The sequence below is a fragment of the Gracilinanus agilis genome, chromosome 4, assembly GCF_016433145.1.
Source record: "Gracilinanus agilis isolate LMUSP501 chromosome 4, AgileGrace, whole genome shotgun sequence".
In the NCBI taxonomy this organism is placed as follows: Eukaryota; Metazoa; Chordata; class Mammalia; order Didelphimorphia; family Didelphidae; genus Gracilinanus; species Gracilinanus agilis.
Window position 1 is genome coordinate 2,990,772 of NC_058133.1, and position 13,070 is coordinate 3,003,841.

The 13,070-nt window shown below is 49.7% G+C and overlaps 1 protein-coding gene across 1 annotated transcript in view; it reads right to left on the minus strand.

Moving 5' to 3' along the window:
- The window catches only part of LOC123244975 (serine/threonine-protein kinase TNNI3K), a 131,629-nt gene that overhangs the window by 55,739 nt on the left and 62,820 nt on the right, over nt 1-13,070 (minus strand). Inside the window, exons 6-7 of the mRNA XM_044673658.1 lie at nt 4,077-4,175; nt 2,155-2,293 (exon numbers count right to left, since the gene is read on the minus strand). Of these exons, the coding sequence (XP_044529593.1) occupies nt 2,155-2,293; nt 4,077-4,175 (238 nt within the window). The remainder of the gene's footprint in view (nt 1-2,154; nt 2,294-4,076; nt 4,176-13,070) is intronic.

Below are 13,070 nucleotides of genomic sequence, written 5' to 3' on the forward strand. Positions count from 1 at the left end.
GGCTTTGGGGGAGGGGGAGGGGGGAGGGGTTCTGTAGCTCTAGAGTCCAGTCTGCCCCGACCCACAGAAAACCCCCCAGAAGGGGGCCATCCCTCAGGGATTGAGGGAAGAGAGGCCAAAGGAGGAGAGCACAGGTTTGTCGAGTGGCTCCTCGACTTATGCAAAGAGATGAGGTTCTATCCCTTCTCTTGGGGCTCAGTGGGCAGCTTTGAGCCCCTCAGGATGACCTGAGTTCAAATTCATCCTCAGACATTTACTGGCTGTGGCCCTGGGCAAATCACAGAACCTCTTTTTGCCTGAATCCATCAGGGCAGTAATTTGCTTTTTAGCAAAGGACTCTGGGATTTTTACCATGAAATTTTTACCACAGCCACATGTAGGATCCAGGGGCCACGACAGATGGGCTCAAGTGGCAAAATGGCGGCACTCATGCTGCTCCCCAGGCCAAAGACACAGGAAGAACGTTCTGTGCTCCGGGCCACAACATAGAATTTTAAAAACACCCCCAGACACCCCCAGACCTACAGCCACACACACACACTCACACACACCCAGACAGACACATGGACACACAGATACATTCACACACAAACACACAGATGCACAGATGCAGCCACACAGACACGCACATACAGACAGATACATGGACACCGACACATATAGACACATATGAAGACTGACACACAGACACAGATACATGGACAGACAGACCTCCCCCCTTTCTTTTGCTCCAGCAGCGCCAGCCGGGCCTCCTCTCTTCTTTTCTTCTCTGGTGGGAGCTCTGGCTTTCCTTATGAAAAGGTGAAACCCCTGATGATGTGGATTCACTGGAAATCGATGTCCTCTGGAGCAAGAAGCTGGCGGCGGCCCAGCTCGACACTCGACACTCGCGTCCCTTTGCTGCGGGGGTGGGAAGGCCTCGGCCTCTCCAGCTGGGCTTTAATGAGGTCTCTTGGGGGCCAGTGGAAGGCGGTTGGCTCGGGGTGCCTGAGGGGACTTCATGGCAAGTGGATCCGCGTGGAGGGAACTTTGGTCCAAAAGGGGGAGGGGGCTGGGCCCGGGTCCGGTTCTTTCTGATTCTGCCTCTGAACGCCCGTCACACACTGCGCTTGGGATGAAAACTGTCCAGGGTTACCTCAACCTGCCCCACGGACTTAGCCTATCATCCACCGGCCAAACTCCACCCCACTTTTATCGTGGAGAAACAAAGCCAAAAGCCCAATTCTGTTTAGCTCTGGGAGGAAATAGTGTCTAGTTCCAATCAGTTGGAAAAGCAGGAGGAAGGCTTCATGGGTTCATGCAAGATTTATGCGGCCGAGTCCGGAGCATTTCCTCAGAGCTGCCCCGGCCGGGCTCCCGGGACTACGAGCCAAGGGAAGCACGTCTTACTTTCTTTATCCGCTTCCCTTGTGTCTTAGAATCAATACTGTGCTTTGCTTTCAAGGCAGAGGAGCTGTAATGGCGAGGCAATGGGGGTCACACAACTAGTTAGTGTGTGGTCAGATTTGAACCCAGGACCTCCTATCCCTGCCCTCAGAGAGCCCCTCTGCGATGTCCGAGACAGCCTATCGCAAAAGTGAGGCTGACTACCAAGGTGGACATCTCCATGCCTGTGTGTCACGGCGCCCCGGGGCATGCTGGGGTGGGGCTGGGGGCCGCCTCTAGGAATAATGGCCTTAATGCATAACCTATGGACAGAAAATGAACAAAGCATTTTCTCATTCATGGTCATGGACCCTCGGTGCTGTTTTAGATCCGCGGAACGTTCCAGGCCCCACTGCTAGAAGATGCTCCCTTAGACTGTAAGGAGATTCCTGATGCCGGGCCTCTGTGGGACAGGTGCTCGGGGCAGTGGCTGGACAGCTGCCCTCAGAGGCAGGCTCACATCCGCCTCTGAGCTGGGCTGGCTGCGGGACCCAAGCCGGGCTAAGCCATCGAAGCTCCCCGTCCCAAAGGCAGCCCCCGAGAAGGGGCCGCTGCTTTGTTAGGGCGCTCGTTCCCGGGGAGCTCCAGAGACCAGCCAGTCAGAGACACTTCAGAAGAAGGTCCCTTCACCACAACGGAGGTACAGCCAAGCGGGGCCAGCAAACGGCCAGTGCAAGCACCGTTTATAAAGCCCCTTTTAGTTTGCGGGGCCTAAAAATAATCTCTTACCATCTGCTTTGCTGCCTTCTTCCATCAAGAGTCTCGCAATATGAAGGAATCCTTTGGCAGATGCCAAGTGCAGGGGCCGATCTCCAACTTCGCCACTGATGTTCACGTCGGCGCCGAACTTCAGCAGGAGACGCGACACCTAAAGACACCGTCCTGTCAGTCAGACCCCTAAAGACACCGTCCCGTCAGTCAGACGCCTAAAGACACCGTCCTGACAGACCCCTAAAGGCACCATCCCGTCAGTCAGACACCCAAAGACACCGTCCCGTCAGCCGGACCCCTAAAGGCACCGTCCCGTCAGTCAGACACTGGAATCTTTAAGGCCACTGTCAGAGGCTCCGAGGAGTCTTTGGAAGACCCAGAGGCAGAACCAGTTTCACCCTCTCGGAGTCTCCTGTTTTTTCACGGTTAAGGTGGGGGAAATGCCTGTTCAGTCTACTATGGAAAAGGCTCTTGTCCGTCCCATCGAGGTAATGGCTGCCAACACACAAGGGACTCTACGGGTAAGAGCTGGGCAGACAAGGCCTCTCCTTTCCCTCCCAATCCACGACCTTTTCCGTCTCCTGCATTCTGGCTAATGTTCCACCAACCTGGGCTTGAAAGTCGGCCGTTCTTTCTGACTCCTTCCAGGAGCCTTTCACCCCCCCTTATTTCTCTCAATCACTGGTGGAATCTTGGGTCCTGCAGGGGCCGTCTCTGTCCCTCTAGAGTTCTCTAGAAAAGCTCCCAGGGCTTGCTAGCCATTCCTCGGACCGAGGAAGCCTCAGTACTTTATACGATTATCCATAAGAGGAAGCAGAGATCTGAGATCTGGCCTGGAAGGGAACCCAGAGATCATCTCTGCCAATCCCCACATTTTACAGATGTGGACATGGAGCCCCTGCAGGGTTCAAGTGGTTTCAAAAAGGTAGAAAATGGAAACGGCAGGAAGGCCTGTTCCTAGTACAGCAGAAGAACGGAACCATCTTGGATCCCTTCCCTTCTAGAAAGGCCCGGATGATGTGGGGAGCGTCAGCAGACTCTTGGGGGTGCCTCAGTGCTCACTACCTCTCCTATACCATTTCTCCTCTGTCCTACTGGCAGCTAACTCGGGGACAGCTGTTGTGGAAGGGCTCCTGGCTGTCTGTCTGGCTTCCGACAAGGCAACAAATACATGCTTTATCTGCGCCATGCCAAAACAGCTAGATTCAGAGCATCATTCCTAGCCCTGGCTCTAGAGCCGGGAATGGACTCGAGAGGTCTCTGCCCAAACTCTTCTCTTCACAATCCAGGGTGCTCATGGGAGTGAGTGAGCATCCAAAGGGAGATTTGGACTCAAGTCCTCTTACTCCAGAGGAAATGCATTCTCCGTGTTGGGCTAAAACGCGGCAATGTGGGGATAAATGGGAAAAGAAGACGTGTGATCTCACTTTAAAAAAAAGGGACAGCTAGGTGGCTTGGGGTGAGATAGGCTTAGAGACAAGATTCTGGGTTCAAAGCTAGCTTCCTCCGTCCTAGCTGGATGACCTTGGGCAAGTCATGTTGCCCCCACAGCCTAGCCTTTACCAATCTTCTGCCTTGGAACCAATTCTCCATATCGGTTCCAAGATGGAAGGTCGGGGTTTGTTTATAGGAGAAAAAGCCAGCTCCAGCTGTGATGCTGAAGAGTTCATTCTCTGCCCACGTGCCTGTTTATAGACATTTGTGAAGAGCCACCCTGAAATTCAAGGGAAATCAGAGTAGTTGCGTTTTGTTCCAGGGAGACCAGCACTTGGTGGCATCTACAGCCCGAGTTTCTGGGAAGGGGCCAGGCAAGGCAGTGTTTTTGACTGGCTGAATTGCCCAGTATAGACCCCCATCTTATTCTCCGGAGGTCCTAATCTGGTCCTCTCTGAGGGAAACCAGTGCCTTGGAGAGGTGGAACCTAGGGCAGGGCCACTTACTTGTTCGTGTCCGTAGTACGCCGCAATGTGGAGAGGGGTGAAGAAGACCGCGTCCTGGACGTTGACGTAAGCCCCGTGCTGCAGCAGGACGTGGGCCGCCTAGAAAAGAAGGGCGGGAGGAGTGAGCAAGGGGGCGCTTGTGCAGATGACCCAAACCCTTGCCAAAGCGAAACCAGAAGCAACAGACGCGTTGCCTTTCGTGAAAACAAAGTTTCAGGTCAACAGACTCAGATTCTGTAGGCTGACCCTCCTGCCAACTCTGTCTCAGATTGAATGAACCAATCAATGGAAAGGGATTTGTTGGGTGCTCACTAGGTGCCGCACACCTTGCTCCCGGTACCTCGGGCATCTAGTCAAGACGGTGCCAAGAGGGAGATTTTTCCTCTTCACAAACCTCCTCAGGGCACAATCAGTTCTTTTTGGGAAGAGGGCATATAGGATACCCATGTTGAGGAGAGTCACTCTGCTACGCCCCAACAGCACCAGGACCAAATGCTGAGCTGCTTCTGGGCAGGTCCATCCAATAGCCCCAGGAACATCCATCTTCCCACCCTACCCCCAATTCTGCTCTCCTTTTACCCTTTTAGCCAAAGACTAGAGAAGCATTCCTTGGCCTGAAGATTCCTCTCTTGCCGTGATGGCGGCTTCCTGAACACCCCCTGAATACCTAAAGAACCAAACAATTACCCCCCAGACCCTGGAATGTCAAATGATTTACCATTTTATATAGATGTGGTCTCTACCAAAGAAAATGGTGTTAAAGAGGATGAAGTATGGGATTTGTCGTGATACCCTGAGGACCGGTCTGCTCTTCCGTCTGGTTTGAAGCAGAAAATATATGCCATCTCCCCCAATGGAATGTGAACTTCTTGAGAGCAGGGACGGTCCCGACTCTCTATCACCAGTGCTTTGCACGTAGCAAGTGCTTGATGTACGATTTTCCATTCGTTCATTCATCCATTCATGCATTCATTCATTCTGCCAAGGAATTAAGATGCTTCTTCCATTTTATCATTTTATCTCCACGTGTAACAATTCCACTACTCAGACTTCTCATCTCGTGGTATCTCAAAGCCAAAAGACTGTCAAGAGTAGCTGAGTCCAACTACCTTATTTTCAAGGGGAAAAAATCAGATGAAACAAAACCAAAAGGCATCATGATCTAAGGACCTCGCGGGTGAAAGTGCGCAGGCTAACGTCACACAGTAAATGAAAGACAGAATATGTCGTCGGCACACGTTAGGACCCCAGTTCAAATGCTTCTCATATAATTCCCAACAGAATAGACAACTGAAACGTGTACAAATTATTCTATAAGTTGTCTGAAAAGTGACCAAAATGGTGCTTGGCCCCCACGGCCCGGGCAAGGTCGACTGGAGCAACTGGGTCTTCTGAAGAGCACAACGGGATAAGTAGATGTGTTTGTTCTATTGGATCCGAAGATCTTGATGACAGAGGATCCTACACTCTGTATGTAAAAATAAAATTACTGACCCACAACCAATGGGCTTGGGCCTTCCATAGTCGTTTCCCCTCCCAAGAAATTGGGACAGACTTGTATTGATCCAGCAGGTTCTTATGTTTACTTACAGATAATGGTACAAACGTGAAATGAAGAGTCAAGGATATTCTTGAAAAGTCTACAATTTCTCACCAAGAAATCGAATCCAGGACTTCATCCTCATTAATGGTCTGTTTTATCTAGTCGGGCTAACTGGAGCAAACCATGGAAGGCAAAAGGTCAGGAAGAAATCTGCTACTAGGAGCTCTTTCACATTGTCAGGAAAGAAATTTAAGGATAATCCTTGGGCAAAAATCTGACAATACTTGATTCGCCAAAGTTTGAACTTTGGGACCCTTCACAGGATGTGACAAGAGATCACAGGAGACAGATGAGAGCCCTTTGAAAAAGTTTCATGTTTTAAATTTAGCATAACACTCAAATAGGAAGACTTAGCATGAATTTTTATTTTAAAAGGACTTTGTGAAATGCTCACATTGAGAGCCAATTTCCAAGGCACAGTTCCAAGATGTACTTCATTCCAAAAGATAACTGCTCTTAGGCTTCAATAAATAGCCCCAAATGGATTTTTTTCTTAGTTTTCACTTTCCCAGTCACTCAGAAGGTCAGCCTTTCAGCTGAACATCTATTAATTATGAAATGTTGGCCTTCTGAACAATTGTCAAAATATAAGCTTTAACGAAACCACATTGGGCTATCATTGAAGTGCAGAGTCTACTTAGTTTTGTTTTAAAATACCAAGAAAGTCTTTACTGCTCAAAGAAAGGCTTAAACCCAGCGTGGTGCAGGGAAAGGAAATGATAAGGAGAATCCAGAGACAAGGGTTCGGGTTCTAGTTCTGCCAAGAACAAGGACTGGGGCCTTGGAAAAAGCATTTCCTAATTTCTCCAGAGGTCATTTTTGTCATCTGCAAAGTGATAGATTGGACAAACTCTCTCAGGGTCCTTGTCACCCTATAAATGTGATTCAGAATTAATTAGAACAATTCAAGTTTCCTTTAATAGAAATAAAATCTAATGAAGAATTTTTGTGAGCTTAGAATACTTGGCAAGTACTTTATCATCTCACCAAAAAAACGCAGTTGTTACTTAGAATTAGAAGTAAAGGGGAAATGTTTTAACATGCCTCTTTCTCCATAAAGATTTAGCATTCAGCTTATGGTTCTCACATGATTTGTCCATCCCTCGTCCTTAAGACAGTGCTGTCCTTAGACTTAAACACGTGGAAAACCCCAGTTGCCATTTTCTCAGAAATAAATAAAATATGATTTTGATGTGATGTAACATTTGGGAAGCATTTTGCATAAATTCTCTCGTGGGATTTAATAGAACTAATCCCATCCTGTTTTCCTGGCTCCTCTTCTTCCTCTCTTCTCCTATGCTATTCCCTCAGGCAAACTCAAGTTTCCCGTGAATTCAGTTATGATCTCTGTGCCGATGATTCTTCGATTTCTTCATCCGGCCCTAACCTCTCTCTTGTTCTCTAGTCTTGCATCACCAGCTGCATCCAAATCGGATATGTCGGAGATATCTTAGACACGACCTAGGTAGGCCTGGGCTCATTGCCCTCCTTCCCCTTCTCAGTTTCTCTCTTATTGTAGAACATTTCCAGCTTTCTAGCCATGCTCCCACGCCTGCTCATTTTCTCACGCTCACCATGTCCAGCCAGTGACCAAGGAAGGTCGATGAGAACTTCACAGCATTTCTCCCAGGTGCCCTCCAATACTCTTACCAATGGGAAATGTCCTTAGAACCTCGGACCTTCACAGCTTTTTGCTTGGTCTTCTTTTGCCCAATCTCTCTCCACTTCAGTACACCCTTTGGGTATTCATCTGCCAAACTGGTCTTTAAATGCAAGTCTGACCCTGTCTGGCCTCCCTTAACTCCATGCGGCAAACATGTCTCCCCCATTGGGCGGCGAGCTCCTTGAGAGTGGGGGCTGTCATTGGCTTCTTTGTACTCTCAGCACACAACACGATGTCTGGCACATAGAAGGTCTTTGCTGAATGCTTACTGATTGACATCTAGTGAGATTCAAGGGGCACTTGTAGGGGGAAGGTCTGCCACTGAGGCTGGAGTGGGGTCCAAGCAAGGCCTCATGTAGGAGCTGCTTGGACTGGCCTGAAGGGGGACAGGAACGCCAAGACGCAGGCGTGGAGGGAATGCACGGCGGGCATGGGAGGCAGCCGGTGCAAAGAGAGATGGGCGATTGGATGTCATGGATGAGGAACTGCCAGGAGGATGGAGGGGCCAGACCAGAGAGAGTCTTAAAGCTGCAGAGATAGAAGAGAGAGAAGCTGGAGAAAAGCTTCCAATGCCAGAGGAGGTTGTATTTCATTTTTGAGGTAAAGGAGAGCCTTAGACCTCACTGAACAAGGGAGCAATTATAGTCAGACTTGAATCGGGGCGCTAATGGGAGTAGGGGAGAGATTCCTTTAAGCCAATTTTTTGTTTTGTTTTGGATGAACATTTGCACAGTGTAGTCTGTTCTGATCTGACATACCTGCAGTCAGAGGGAGCCCCTACAATACGCCCCCGTATTCATCGTTAGTCTTGGTCTACATTTAGATCACTGGGTCTAAATCCCCATTCGTTTGAAAGATGGCCGGAGGATGGTTTACCTCTTCATCTCAAAATCGTATCTCGCTTCAAAAAGAAACTCTGCTTTACACAATAGCTCTAAAGTGGATTCCAAGCTTTCAAGTCTCTGCTTTGTTTCCGCCAACCCCTTTCTTGCAGGATGATCTCTTTTTTTCTTAACTGCACCCACTTCTTGACATTCACTCCAAATGTCACCGTTTCAGGAGTGAGTGCTTGAGCAGAATCTCTTCTCTTAGTGCTGGCTGGCTGACTGTTGGATGTAATGACTTTTTTCACCTGACATCACTGTAATTAGGCATTTATGTATGAAGGCCTATTAGAAAAATAGCTCTTCCAGCCTCCCTTCAGAAACAAGGTGTTTTATGTGATCCCTCTCTTATTAGCATAGGCTAAAATGAATTCATTCTTGCAGCTCACTCAGAAAACGTTCCATCAGAGTAGAACTGTAGCTGGAAGCTCAAAGAGAAGGGCAAAAGATGAAAGGCTGCCTGGCTGGGAGCCCTGACAAGCTGGAAGTTCACCCAGACCACCGAAGGTTCTGGTACCCCTCTGTAAGGGCTCTGAGCAAGAGGCAAGAGATGGAGGAGGAGAAAGCTAGAGAAGAATGTGTTCTTGTGTTCCTGTTTGTGAGAGCAGCTGCTCTGTGTATGACCCCTGGAGGGAGATGGGGGAGGCACGGAGGAGGAAAGGTGGTTTGGCCAGGAGATCCATCCATTGCCTGAGGAAGGAACTGATCTTGGCCATCCCATAGTCTCAGGGCTGTTGGGAGGCTTAAATGAAGAAATGGATGTAAGCTATTTTGCATGCCTTAAAGCCCTAGAAGATGTCAGTTATCACTGGCCACTCTGCCTGCTTTCATTATTATCAGTTATCAGAATAGGGTCACAGGCCTCCAATCTGCTGAGGACTTCCTTCTCTGAACCTTCCCCTACGCTCCTCTCGAACTCCAACACTGTTTATTGAGCAGGACACGGATGTGCTGGCAAATGTTTCACCCTCTCGAACGTATGCAAAATGTTTTTAAGTGTCATCTGTGTTATTAACACTCCCTTAAGACTGGATGGACAATAAATAAGAAAGAAATAAGACAATCAGGTCCAGGACAATTTAACAGCAGGCTGTTAGGCTCAAGGGAGAACACCGTCACGTAATCTCTGCTCACACCGAGGAGCAATTTAGAGGGAAAGTGGGGTGGCGGCTCCATAAGGGAAGTGGTCTAAAATTGTGTGAAGGCCCTCAGGTAGTCAAGAACAGAAGTCCGGCTCCCATTTCCACAGCCCTTTAAGATTGGCAAAACGATTTACATCTGGTATCTTGATGCCTGACAACAACCCTGGGAGGTGGAGGCTACTAGAATCTCCATTTTACAGATGAGGCTCAGGGCCATTCCACGAGTAAGGTTGGGGGCAGGATCCAAACCCTGATCTTGCCTCAAAACCCAGAGTTCTTTGAACATCTAAGCCTGGGAGGACGGCGCTGTCACTGGCCAGAAGAGGGATCGATTAGGATGGCACAACTTTGAAATGGGGACGGGAGAGCACAGATAATGAGTTCCTCTTGGAACATCTTGAATTCCAAATATAGCCATCCCGTTCAGATGTAAGAGGAGCACACTTGTTAGTGCAGAGGGGTCACGCACGCTGAATCTCAAGCCAGATTAAAATAGAATACAGAGATATTTAGTGAAAGAAATCCAAAGAGAACAGATCGCCCATTTCTATGTGGATTTCCAAGTCAATGGGGAGCGGGGCAGGTTGTGTTTCTAGCTGCCTTGCGGATGGAGGGGCAGCTGGGGCATCAGGAAGACCGGGGTCCAAGTCAGGACTCCGACAAAGACTAGCTGGGTGACTATGAGTCACTGAAGGTCTCTGGGATCCCCCTTCCTCATCTCTAGAAGGCAGAGGCTGATGTAGATAAATTCTAAGGAACCACCCGGCTCCAGGGCTTGATCCTATGCCTGGGAGAGTCCCGACTGTGCCACCGAGTGAGAGAGAAATTGCCATCCTGTCCCAGAGGAGGCACTTCCCTAATTGAGAGTCCCTAACACTGATTTTAAATGTATTCCAATAGATAAGCATTCCATAACTGCCCTCAGACTTAAGACGGTTTTGCATGCGTTGGCATTTGACTTCAATCTCTCCCGCCTCCCATTTGCTCTATTCAGTCACAATTCTTTATCTGGGCAAGGCTGACCTGTCCATTAGAGCACAGAGAGATCTAAATCGGAGCCTCCCTCCCAGCTCAGTTTGGCCAGGTTTTCTTCACGTGGGCTTTTTAGGCCACTCGCACTCAGGACTCTCGCTCAGGGAGAACGAAGCATCTTTATCTCCTGCCAGGCCCTCGTCAAGCCAGGTCTCGGAGGCTTATGGCATCCACCCCTTCCTTTTCTCCTAGGAGACACTTCCTCGAAGGCCCTTTGCAAGCCAGAGGGACCTCAGTGCCCTTGAAAAGGCAGCCATTCCACTGTAGTGGGAAGGGAAGGTGGAGTCGCCAAAGGGAACGCGAGAGAGAACACGGAAAGATTTGGTCTCTTAGACAAGGCTAAGCGCTGAGAATCTTCTAACAAAATGAAATCAATGATTATTGGATTTCCAGCAGGTGGAACGAAAGGGAGAAAGACCACTCTGACAAGGCCCTCGGAGCCCCCGCGTCGGTGCGGCCCCCGCGCTCCCAGGCCCCGCACAGCCCGGAGTGCCTAATGCCCTCTTTGGCCAGCCGCCTCATTAATTAAGCCAGGAAGCCCCCCCGCACGGTGAACCCGAACTTCATTCACCCAAAGGCGGCAGATGCAGGTCATCCATTGCCTCCAGCAAAGACTCTTTACTGAAGACCCTGATGCTGGGCCCGTTGGGCGGCAGGGATTTCACAAGGCAGATAATCCAATGGAAGAATCTGGAGGCACAAAAATGAGGCGGAGGGCCGAGGCGCGGCAGGTGTAAGAATCAAGAGAGGAGACTTGCTTCCTCCGGGAGGAGTCCAGGCAAGTTCTGGGACGCTCGTCTCCTGGTCAGACGCCCTTTAGGAGGCCAGGAAACGGCAGGCGGGCGGAGGGAAGCTGCTGACACAGCCTCTGCCCCGCTGAGCCAAGGTAAACACAGGCAGGGTGTAGACCTTGCCTTAAGCCTCAGCCGAAAGATGAAGACACGAATTCTACCCAAGTGCCTTCCGTGGCAGCCACTGAAAGCAAACTGGGATTGTGTGAGATGTCCTCCTGCTGGAGCTCAGGACCGGGCTGAGCCCGCATCCTCCCCAGCCTGGGGTCTCCCTTTGAGGCAGCCCTGACAGCTGTGCGGTCAAGGAAAGTCGCCCGGCTTTATTCTGAGCTGGGGCCAGGAGCTGCCTTGTGCACCCATGAGCTCTAGACAGCCTATGATGAGGCCACTTTACAGATGACCAGAACCAAGGTCCAGAGAAGAGGGGGCCTGGCCTATGGCCATGCCGACCAGTCGTCTGGCAGGAACTAGAGAGCCTACAGTCAAACATTTAAGACACAAACAACCTCCAGGGTGACAGTGTCTGATTCCTGCATTTTCTAGGTGAGGAAACTGAGGCAAAGGGGGAAGAAGAAGAATTGGCTTCAGGTCCCATGCTGGGCGCCCATTGGAGGGCAGATTTGGGGCCAGGATTCCTGACCCCAGACCCAGCGTTCTGGCCCCTACCATGTGCTTCCTGCTTTCTGAAACACGGGGCAGGCTCTGAAGGGTGGGGATAGAAGACCTAGAAAGGGATGACAGTTTCTCACAGGGGCTCGAGAACAGGAAGCAATATGGTGCAATGGCAAGGACACAGACTTTTTAGTCAGAAGGCCTGAATTCAAATATTGCCTCTGTTAATACATTTGGGACCTTGGTCAAATCATTTCATTTAGCTGAGCCTCAGTTTCCTAACCTGTCAAATGGGACAACAAAAGCACCTGCATTACCAAGTGGTTGTGAGGTTCAACTGAGATAATGTGTAGGGATGACTTTGCAGGCTTAAAGAATTCTATGAATGTGATGATGGTTGGATGGTGATGCTTTTCTATTGTCTAAATCAACTTCCTGTTGAAATCATCCCCTCCTTTTAAGATCTCGCTCAGGCACCCCACATCCCGGAATGACAGAATAACAGAGACATAAGGAACCGTAGTAGGGCACCTAGTGCACTCGATCCCTGAAAAAGGACCTCTACTGTGCGATGTTCAGTGTTTGGCCGTCCATCTTGTGGGTAAGATTCCAAGGGATGAGGCACTCAGCGCCTCCCATGCAATCCATTTCCAATCTGAGACATTTGCAAGGGGTAGGAAGACTTGTTTCATTTTTTGGTTTGGTTTTAGGCCTCCTCCCTGCAAAACCTGGTTGACATTTCCTACTCTGCTGCTTTGGCACAGTGCTCCTAATTCTGCCCCAGGCATCCAAGCAGGAGGAGCTGAATTTCTCTCCCAAATGAAAGCCCTTAAAAGAATAGAGGATGTGTCATAGCTGCACCTTCTTTATCTTCACTCAAGGCTAAACATTCTCAAGAGCTTCAATCAGTCTTCAGATGAGACTGACAGATGACACCAACATATGTCCATCCCTTAATGCATCTCCCCAGATCCTGATGAACACAAGTGTGGTCCCTGGTGGGCAGAGCACGCTTGCCACCATCCCCTCTTTATTCGTGGATCCTCTGCTCTTAGTGCATCCTAAAATGCCATTTGCTCAATTGGCTGATATGAACTTGTTGAATGATAGGAAGATGGAAGGAAAGAAGGAAGGAAGGGAGGGAGGGAGGAAGGAAGGAAGGAAGGAAAGAAAGAAGAGGGAGAAAGGGAGGGATAGAGGGAGGGAGGGAGGGAAGGAGGGAGAGAGGGAGGGAAGAAGGAAGGAAAGAAGGGAGGGAGGGAGGGAG